This window comes from Ilyonectria robusta, assembly GCF_021365365.1.
Source record: "Ilyonectria robusta strain PMI_751 chromosome Unknown BGZ61scaffold_32, whole genome shotgun sequence".
Taxonomy (NCBI): Eukaryota; Fungi; Ascomycota; class Sordariomycetes; order Hypocreales; family Nectriaceae; genus Ilyonectria; species Ilyonectria robusta.
In genome coordinates, this window is record NW_025764466.1 from 378294 (window position 1) to 388779 (window position 10486).

General features: G+C 49.2%; 2 protein-coding genes across 2 annotated transcripts; one reads left to right on the forward strand and one right to left on the reverse strand.

Moving 5' to 3' along the window:
• Positions 1–3277: 3277 nt before the first annotated feature.
• Positions 3278–4616, forward strand: BGZ61DRAFT_462664 (GNAT domain-containing protein). Its single transcript, XM_046247332.1, has one exon. The coding sequence runs from the start codon at positions 3648–3650 to the stop codon at positions 4437–4439; it is 792 nt and encodes a 263-aa protein (XP_046096963.1). The 5' UTR covers positions 3278–3647; the 3' UTR covers positions 4440–4616.
• Positions 4617–6637: 2021 nt separating this feature from the next.
• On the reverse strand, positions 6638–9461 carry BGZ61DRAFT_367486 (SNF2 family N-terminal domain-containing protein; the record flags this gene model as incomplete). The annotated part of the gene is made up of 8 exons (XM_046241789.1): positions 6638–6767; positions 6821–6868; positions 6928–7113; positions 7169–8066; positions 8121–8314; positions 8376–8406; positions 8461–8675; positions 8890–9461. Coding segments are annotated over 8 exons (2274 nt in total), but the record flags the coding sequence as incomplete, so codon positions are not given.
• Between the last annotated feature and the right edge of the window lie 1025 nt (positions 9462–10486).

Here is a 10486-nt window from a genome sequence, read left to right on the forward strand (position 1 = left end):
CCAGGAGCACGTCGACCACCTCGGCATGCCCGGATTTCGCCGCACGCATCAGTGGCGTCTCTCCAGCTATCGTGTCCATCCTCACGTCCGGATCGACGCCCTCCACCGCGAGCAGCAGTCGCACAATTGCGGAATGGCCGTGGTCCGCCGCTGGAAAGAGGGCCTGCTCGGCGACAATCCGCGGCGCGTTTACCGACCGCACCGCACCAAGGGCCGCCAGCGATTTCTGCGCCGTGGCCTCATCCCCTTCGGCTGCGGCCCAGAATAACGCTGTGCTAGCGCCGGAGCGGTTGTTGTAGTGGTAGACAAATGGGTTGAGCACCCGGTAGGCATAGGTGCATGTCCGGACGACGGCGTTGAGTTCGGCGAACGAATCGAGCTTCTCGGCGATACACTGCAGTATCTCGGGTGGTAAGTCAAGTAACATCGCGGCTCGTTGTCTTGTTGGAGTAAGAAATTTGGTTGGGAAGATGTCCGTAGAGTGATAGATAAGAGAAGAGGAGATTGTCAGTAGTGTGAGTAGTGTGAGTAGCGTGGCTTAGACAAAACCACACCACAATCACGTATAACAATGGGGTAACTTTATTGCCCGCACTAGACCAAGTCTAGCGGTATCGAGAATATCTCTAGCCTGAACCTTGTCCGCTTATATCTCTTTGTAGGGTAGAGACCTGCTGGTGCTGCAACAACCAGCTAATTTTTATATAACTGTATATACCTCTCGTTCATTCTTTCTGTCTTTTCTACTGTAGGAGGAATTAAGGAGGTCTTGACTAATTTAGGTCACGTCTAGTTATAGTAAATAGACTGATCTAACTTCTGTCTGCTCCGTCAAGATAAGCAAGTTGCCGGCACAAAGTCAAAAAAATACAGTTTTATCTACAATTCAAGTATTTATCTCCTACCTAATGCTATCACGCTGACCAAATATTAAGCTTTTTAACTTGATAAGGCTAAAACATATGTGAATATATGAGTAGTTCGTTCAAGACGCTGAGTTCGGACTCTTTCCCTCCCTCAAACATCATCTATCGTGAATAGACAATTCAGGGAACCAACGTTGTAAGCTGATAGCTATAGTCCTCTAAGCCAGCAGCAACCAGACCATCGACCTCCACAGCACCAACGTGGACCTCTACAACTGCATGGTCATCTCCAAAGTGATTGGGGCCATGCAGATCGCCACCGATGGCACAATAGAGGACGACGAAACCCAGGACAGCGCCGCCCACGCGAGCATCGCCACCCATACTGTATGTGGATCTCTCCCTTCACCACAGGTGGGCTCCACTGCCGGCTGTTTAACACGAATGGGCGGCTCCTTCTGGACGCCTTTCTTCTCCAGCAGAACAGCCTCTCCGACTCCCTTGATCTCACCCAAGATGAAGAACAGTCCGTAGGTGAAATTCACAAGCAATTAGCCATCAGTGGCGAACCGGAGTGGGCTTGGTTGGACAATCAAATCCTGCCAATTGCTGCCATCATGTGGCACCTTGTCCGTCTCGCCATCTTTGCTGCTCGGTTCGAGTGCGGACGTCAGGTTCGAGTCCAGACCATGCTGGACGTTCAGCATTGCCGCCACTGACACGAACCCGTGAATATCGAGCTTGTCGTATACAAACACGTCGTGTGCGTACTTTTTCTGTTCTGGTTCAGTATGTTCCGTGGGCAAAGATGACACCCGGACGCGGATGCCGATGTCATGGAGAGTGAAAATCGACACCGCAGCAACGTAGGGTCGGCCGGGCCGACCACAGTTCTTGTTGTTGCAGGCATGATTTCGATTGTGAGATTGATGAGAAGATGATGTGTGAAGGAGGGAAAGAATCAGGGCTCAGCTTCTTGAGCCGACTACAGCTTATATGTTCATACAGGTTTAACTTTTCCAAGCTAAAAAGCTTGATATTTGGTCATCGTGGCAGCATTAGGTAACAAATGCTTGAATTGTGGATAAAACTGTGTTTTTTTGACCTTGTGCCGGCAACTTGCTCACCTTGAGGGAGCAGACAGAAGTTAGATTAGACACCGCAGCAATTATGCGTGGGGGGTATATTTCCAGAAGCATTATGAAAGCGCCTCTGAGTAAAATTATTCATGCAACTATATAGGCTATCTACGTAGATCATAAACGACGAGTTCGCAATGTGACCTCACGCACAGCTCGTGTTAGGTAGGTGTACCGTGAAGCTCGGTTAAGTCACTCGGTGGTCAACGAAACTAGTCTTTTTCCATCCTAACCGCCTACAGGTGCTTCTCGGCATGTCGACAATAGACTAATTCTAACTCAACTACAATCGGTAGTATTTAATAACAACATGGATGATTAGATGTCCCCCAAATCACATAAATGGGTTGATTCAGCCCATCTATAGAGTAATATCGTCTGATTTCAAAATTTCCAAAGTACTGAGTATCTTGGAAATCATTGGCGATTATAAGGGCACTGTTTACAAATAGCCGCCATTGCTTCCCCCAGCCGTTAATCGACCTTTATGTAGTCTCCTTAATACAGTCTAACAAGGGTCGCAGATATTCCCGACTGAATGGAAATTGAGTTCGGCTAGATGAAATGGATGGCCAAACCAAGAGATGCAGATATTGCTGAAATAGTGCTGTTTAAAGGTGAAGAGTCTTAGAAACTTACATACATTTACCGTATCGAGGAAAGTCTTGAATGCAAACACCATATTAGCCTGAGATTTACCGTATCGACTCAGTAAATTGGCCCTGAATCCATCCTCCACTTATTGCCTTCGGGTTCTTTTATTCCTAATCATTTAGGAAATCTAAGCCTCATATCATTTAGCTTTAGACTATAAAATAGGGCCAATTTATCGAACCGATACGTAGAACCCATATTCTCTACTGGTAGAGTGTATCCCAAGGCCTTACTCCAACGGATAAAACCAGAAGCAAGAGTGATTTTCGTCAGACGAGTTTGTTATACAATAGGAAAAATCATGCCATTTTCGCATCGCGGGCTCAGAACACTTCAGAAACTGCGGTGGGAGGCTAGCAGTAGTTGTTGCTGCAGTCAGTTAGCAGGCTAGAAAGTAACGAACCACATTGCTCCAGGGTCTAGCTATGAAGATGTCTCAAATGCCGGGCTGCATCCTGTCCTATTTGAGTCTATTGCATAAGACGCTAGAACACATCCAAGCAAGAGTGACACGTCATCGTGTGTCGGTGCCCAGACGCCCCAAGAGGGGTAGCTATCAGGTCACTGCTGATCCTGGCATATCTCCAAGTTCAGGCCATCCCGTCTTGATACGCGCATGCATTAGGGTGCAACCCTGATGCCTCAGCTTGGGAAGAGGTGCAAAACGAGAACATTATTCGTATTGTTCTCGGACGCAGTTCTTGCTTCTGGCAAGGATCGCCGGATCGGCAAATCATATGTCCTGATTCAGTTCACTTGCCGAGAACCTGACGCGCCAATTTCATCTCCTTGTTTCAATCCATCTGCCGTGCGACCCTGGATTGAGCGCGCTCCTCACCGCTCCCCGTTCTCTTTTCGTATTAAACGGATGCCAACACCGAGGTGATACACAGCTAGACTCGAAGCAAGCGCCGTGAACGCGCGGAAATCAACCAGCTTCCTCTCCATTCGCCAGTCGGCTGTCACTGCGCCAAGCAAGTGACTTTGCATGGAGGCTATGTCGTCACTACAGCAGGCTTTGCCGCCTCTCAAAATCTACCTCAGCCGCGACGAATTCCAGACCCAGGGCGTGACACCATGGTTTTCCTATTGTGTCACTCTGCCCCAACATCCGCTCCCTAGCCTGTCAGAGCGATCACAGATCAAGACACAGCGTCTTGTGGTCCGCCCGTTGACTGAGGACGACTTGCACGACTTCCACGAACTACGCCGCCTGCCGGATCTGCAATCCTTGTCACAGCACCGTGGCCGTCCAGACAAAGACGAGGAGGAGACGAAACAATACACCGATCATCTACAACAAGATGAGGACACCCATTGGTACTTTGGCGCCTTTCTCCAATCAACAAATGAGCTGATCGGCGAGGGCGGCATGCCCGACTGCCTCCACATGACCACCTCAGCGTCTGGCTGGCCCGAAGCTGAGTTTCTCATCAAGCCAGAATATTGGCGACAAGGATACGGCACAGAGTTCTTCAACGCCGTGATGGATTCATGGTGGAAGTTGCCGCGTCAACGGAAGAGACTGCAGCTCCTCCCCGCCATTGCGCCCAACAAGGAGCCCGGCGATGAGATGTTGGAGGGCGTCGTGTTTCGATGGGAAGAGCCTAATGACGCTGCGCGAGAGTTTTTTGCCAAGGTCCTGGAACAGGCGCCCATCTATGCGGAAGGCGCCTATGAGAGTATTGATGTTCGAGAAGGCAGAGAGGGAAATCTTGTACAGTTTACTGGATCGTTGGCTACGCATCCCAGGCTTCAGGACTGTATCATTGAGGAGTGAGGAAGGATTATGTATTTGAGTTCCTGCTCTACTATTTGCGCTATAACTAGAGGGTTTATTTTTGGTTAACGTCTGGTTTTTTGGTGCTTGTTAGTGTCGATGGCGGCGTATTTACTCCATTTTAGTATAAAATGTTACACAAGCTCGTCACCTGAATGTTGGTCGAGCTACACTAGGCCAGGCCTGGGCTTATTGTAGTGCGTTGATACGATGCTGGCCAGCTGATCGCCGCTCATCTCTGGCAGGTCTGCCGTGTAACCTGGGATCGTGGTGGAACTCTTATTTGCAACGCCATGTTCCCAATGCTGCCCGTTGGCCAGGCCGCTCGTAACGAAGCTCAAACTAGGCGCGAGATCGTGGGCTAATCCAAATACCTACAGCACAAGCGCTGCTGAGTGTCGGACTAGGGAGTTGATGTTTGTTGTGGGGTAGATGCTAAAGTAGTTGTCGGCTTGGAGTGAGGATGACAACTCATGACAGATGTAGATGCAACGAGACAGTGGTCTAAGCCCCTCCTTGCCGGACCCAGAAACTTGCTACCTCACAGTGTGGTACGTTGAGGCTACCCTAGAGTATTTCTATCCATTTTCTCATGGTCTGCCGGTTTGTCTCGTCTACAAGAAACTCGTTGACACTGCCATCGACTTTTGGAGAGTGCCCTGAACCAACAGTGGGCTGAGTTGGCCCCCTATAGTTCTTCCCGTCTGGTAAGTGAGCGTCAACTTTTTGAATGCTATGCTTGGGATATGCTCAGTGGGAAAGGCAAATCAGGTCTCAAGAAGCTTTCTCGGCATGTCAATGTCTCCTTAAGTTACCATCTTGGCGTGGGTACAGTCATGGTTTTCCCAAACGAAAACGCCAGTTTTGCTCGTCTCACAGAAGCGCCACGCAAACTAAACCTGCTCAGGGCTTCGGCCCTCTTTATATGCGCCGGTTTTGTCATCTTCACTAAGGAGCTGAAGTTGAAGGTCAGGATATGAGTTATAGATTAATGGGAGTGTTTTCAACACTGAGAAGAGCAAGAGCTAGAGTGTGTCAGATATAATCCTGGTTTCTCTCTCGCTCTATCTTCCAAGCCCTTGGGGTGGAGAGACACAGAAACTGAGCCCATTGTGGTTATTTGCGTAGAGATAGGGGTACGCGAGCAAGGGGCAGAAGGTCTGGTCCTGTGACCGACATGGAAGGGCAGCCCCTTACAGGGGGACCTCGCGATACCGCAGCATGCCCCACTACAGGAGACAGAAGAGACGAGGGATTAAATACCGAGGGAGACTAGATCTGGCCACCGTGGCCGTGCCGCAGAGACCCGGCGAGTACGATCCCTTCACGACCGGGAAGCAGGTGGGACCACACGAAGAACAAATACACAACCTGCAAGCCTAGACAGGGCTGGTTTGCCAAATACTGGCACAGATTTAACGACAATATATACCCCTAGGGGTGTTATAAATAAGGGGTAAGCTATGTGGACATAGATATAGTGGCCAATTGGGATAGTGAGGAGCCTCACGATGCCGACGGCAATATCCCATGACTGGAGATAACAGCCCCATGCCACGAGCCCATGTGATCAGTATTAACGCTGAAACAACCCCCGGTCCATGGCGGTTTATTCAAGTAGGTGGAGGTTGCTACCGCCTAATGGCCATTGGACGGCATCAGCAGCGTGTGCGCTTTGCAGTAGAGTGAGCTCGAGGCTTTAAGTAGTACCGAAGTTGAATGGCGGGTCGATGTTTGGATAGATGTTCTGTGTACGCAGCTGCTCGACGACCATCCTCCATGCAGTCATGGGACCACGGCGGAAGTCGCTCCAGAAGCACGGCTCTAAGGAAGCCTTCACTTCTTAAACTCGGGTATAGGTAGGAAGAGAAGTCAGGTCATGCACCGAAAGTTTGACTGTGGGTTTCTGCTAAGATGATATTTATATTCTCCTGCCTTTGTTCCAAATCATTGGTTCCAAGAACCAGCCTTTATTCTTCAAAGTGACTAGTGCTAAATAAGCCTCCGCAGGTTCTATCACAAAGTCAGCAGCTTCTTAAACACCCAGAAGTACAGGGAATACCTCTAATTCTCGAGCACTAGTTTGAGACTTGCTTCCACTACTTTCTTGCGGATTCAACAACATTCTGGCAAGGTCTCTCTTCACATCTTGTAACTCCACAATCCTCTACCATGTCTTGTCAGTGGTTTTGGCTCGACTATGGCACTTTAAAGATGACACTCACCTCCTCAAAGGAATCTTTGACAGAAAATCTTATGGTCGTTACCTCTCGTGTCTGCCCTATACGATGAATTCGTGCCAATGCTTGATCTTCAAGAGTCGGATTCCTAGACGTAATGTGAGATGTTGCTCATGAAAGATATAAAAGCTCGACGCTTACCAATGTGGCTCCATGAGGTAGGCTCGGGACGCCTCAGTCAAAGTGAGACTGTTGAATCATCAATTAGTAACATCGACAGAGCCAAAATCCAGGACGGAGCGACTTACCCCACGGCGCCGCAAGTTAACGTTAGTAGCAAGACCCTGATCGATGGATCGTTTCGAAATCTGTCAATAACGCCCTGCCTGTCTTTCTGTGCCACGCTACCATCATATCTTAGAGATGGTATAGAGGCATGCTTGAGGCCAGCGTCAACGATATTGAGAGTCATTTTCCAAGAGGAGAACACAACACTATATGCTGTCAGTCACACCAAGACTCAAATTCCAAAGCATCTTGCCAACAAACCTTTTGACATCAATCGGCTGCTTCTTCAAGTCGTCTAGTAACATTTCGACCTTGGATGGTAGCTTATGTGTAAGGCTGCCGGGCAAGTTGGAGGGCGGCTCCTCTGAGTCGACGTCCATCAATACAGTGGAAACAGGGCACCTTGGGTTTTTATGTTCACAGAGAACAATTCTGTTTGGATCTGAATGGTGCTGGGAACAGGAAGAACATAGGAACTTGTAACAGCGGGAGAAAAGATGTGACACTCTGGGCCGTCCGGATTCGAAGAAAGGGTCCCCTGCTGCATCAGCGCTGAAGCCGCAATCTTGACATTGAATCTGGCCCATGTCGCGTTGAAGATTGAAGACGCGCTGCGCTTCCATTTGCCAGTCGTCGTCTGTGTTTTGACGGCCGTTCAAGACTTCGTGACGAGACGGGTAGTATAGTCCAAGATTGCATACCATACGCATGGCTTCAATCCTTTGTAGGACGTTGAAAAAGGAATGCGATCGGGTTGAACTGTCGCGCAAATGCAATGCCTCATCAATATGGGCAATGGCCTGCGACCTGACATCCTCGTAGAGTTGCCGTTCAGCTGTCGTGAGTTCCACAGTAAACGTGTAGTCACGCTTTGTCGGAAGCTGGATTGTCTCCTTCGGACGGCGGAGTAGGAGACAGCTGGAGAGTCTCTTTAGTCGTTCGACTGCTTTGTCCATATTGCCAGATTTCCAGAAATTAGATATATCTGCATCAAAGGCTCTCTTCTCTGAGTATGGATAAATCCTTAGAAACTTTAACAGGGCAGAAAGGTCTGCGAGTTTGTTCTGGATGGGTGTTCCTGTAACTGCCCATCTCGAAACAGATTCGAGGGAGCATATTGCCTTTGACATTTGGGACTCGTTATTACGTATGAAGTGCGCTTCATCCTCCATCAGTAACTGTTCACAGTATTTCATGTACCTGAGATACGTACCTTCATCCAAGATAATTCTCTTCCACTTGGTTTTGAAAAGAATGGATTGGTTCCTCTCTTCGATGTTTCTCCATTCCGTCATGACAGTGTGGTATGTTGTCAAAACAATCAGGGTATCGCTGAGTTCTGACGAGTCCCGTAGTCGACCTTTACCGTGATATCGGCGCCAGGGCAGGTTGTTCGTGAATACATGTCTGCGAACGGATCAGGCCATGGTGAGTAGATTCCTTCACACTTATTACTTGTGTGACTTACTCTTTGAGTTGTCCTTCCCACGTACTGAGCACTGCATCTTCATTAGCTACGAAGAAATTATCTTCGCCTTCCATGGGGAGCTTACAAGGGGGAGGCACTATGACTAGTGTCTGACCTGAGGATTCCTCACGGTCAACTGCAGGGCGGGATGACGGATCGTTGTCGTGTGGATGGACATCGTACGCTATCAATGCGATCATGGAGAGGGACTTTCCCAGTCCCATAGGGTCTGCAACGATACCCCCATAGAATTGATCAGGTTCTTGCATCTGATAGCTACCCGAGATTGTGTTGCGGAAGCTTGGGAGAATTAGTCGGGGCATTGAATCAATATTCAAGTGGCGGCCAGCTAGACTTACTAAGTTCCTTTCTCACTGTCGCCAGCCTCCCAGATATCGACCCTACACCCATCCCATGCCCAACCATTTTCTCGCTGCAACATGAACGTCAGGGCTTGCTTTTGATGCCTGGTAGACGGTCAGCTGCATGTGTGGAATAGCCCATCATAGGTCACACCACCCACCGTCTTAAAATAGTCTTTATCGGCCCGGGTTGCGCTGTTTCAGCCAGATCCTGTTGCGAGCATAGGATGTCCAAAAACTCTGGTCGTGTTTCAAGATCATTTATTGCAACTGCATGTGCAAGCTGGCTCCCTAACTCGGATGTGAGTTTGATGGCGCTGGGGTCGACGGACAGCCTTTGGGGATTGCAATATCGCACGTTCCGCTTGCAATTCACTGGGTCTTGGAGATAGACATCGTACTCCTCAAAGAAGCTCCCAACGTCAACAAAGAGCTCCATTGGTCCGTAGATGATGATGTCGAGTGAACACTGTGTTGAAAACCCGGGTCGGCGGCGGAGCTGGCCCTTGGGCGCGGATGAATCTGACTTGTCTGTCATGGAGCAGTTGACTTCAAGCTCAAGGGCATCATCGCCCCGCAAAGCAATCGTAATGTAGGTTAACTCGGAGCTAAGCTTCCCTTTCAAGTCACTGTGCTCTATCCCAGTGAATTGTTCGTTGTCGGTGAATTTCACGGGATAACTGAAGAGAGTAGAGCAAAGTGAGAGCTGGCATAGCGCGGCCAAGCCGGTGACCTATGATGGTTTTAGTAAAGTACCAGTTGAGGAGAAGGTTGGGCGACTACCATCCCAAAGCAAACCAAATCTGTGTCAGCAATAGCAAAACTTGGTTCTGACTGCGCCTGTGTGTCTGGTATGCTCTCCGGTAGCTGTTGGAGACTCCAGTTGATGTTGTGTTGCTGGATGTAGTCTTGGCTCTGAGGATACAGGTTGTGAGATTGAACATCAAAGAACCCAGCATCTGGCATTGGAAGACTTTGTTGTTGCATAATTCCCACACCATACTGCTGAACGAAATGGTTGGGTGGGAAGTAGTAAGGCTGTGGAGGATACACTGGTTGCCAACCAGAACACGGAGCAGTCGAGCAGAAGCTGTTCACATCAGACCTTTCTTGCAACGACTCCAGGGATGCAAAGTCGTGGGTGACGACATTGAGCATTGGAGGTGCCGCAACACTTGTAAACGGGAGATGCTGAGGGTTCGGGTAGGATCTACCTTGCTCTGAGTCCTGGTTGCCGGTCCAGTATTCGCCATAGCATCTTTTGTGGGACGGGTTGTGTCCGCCCTGCATGAAGCCGTCCATGGTTTGATTTGAAGTTCCGAGTAGGGCCCATGAACACAAGGACCATGTGTTGAGCAGAGTCGTGAAGGTTGTCCCTCTGGAACAACATTAAGAAAAATCTTCTCGTGGAAGCTCATGTGGTCAGGCTGCAGCACAATCTTTAATGGGGCGCGAACCACAGCCTGATCTCATTTCGTGTAACAATAACAGTCTGCCACGTCACTTGTGACCAAGCCACCGCCATGTCTCAAGTGTAGGGGTTTGGAACCAATCAATTGCAGCCACGACCCCATCAAGAGGCCTCCTTGTTCCGCTCGAGTGCCTAATACTGCAGCACCAAAAACGCAGTCAGCCTGGGGCAGGGCTGTGAGCGCCTGTCTGCCATTTACGTGTTAGTCAAGAGTTATTTACCATGTCATCAACATTTCTCATTTTCCTACATCGTTCATCTCATCTGTACTTACTATT

What these genes read in the sequence shown, in the direction of transcription:
- BGZ61DRAFT_462664 (XM_046247332.1), top strand. Translation starts at nt 3,648, where the DNA reads ATGGAGGCTATGTCGTCACTACAGCAGGCTTTGCCGCCTCTCAAAATC.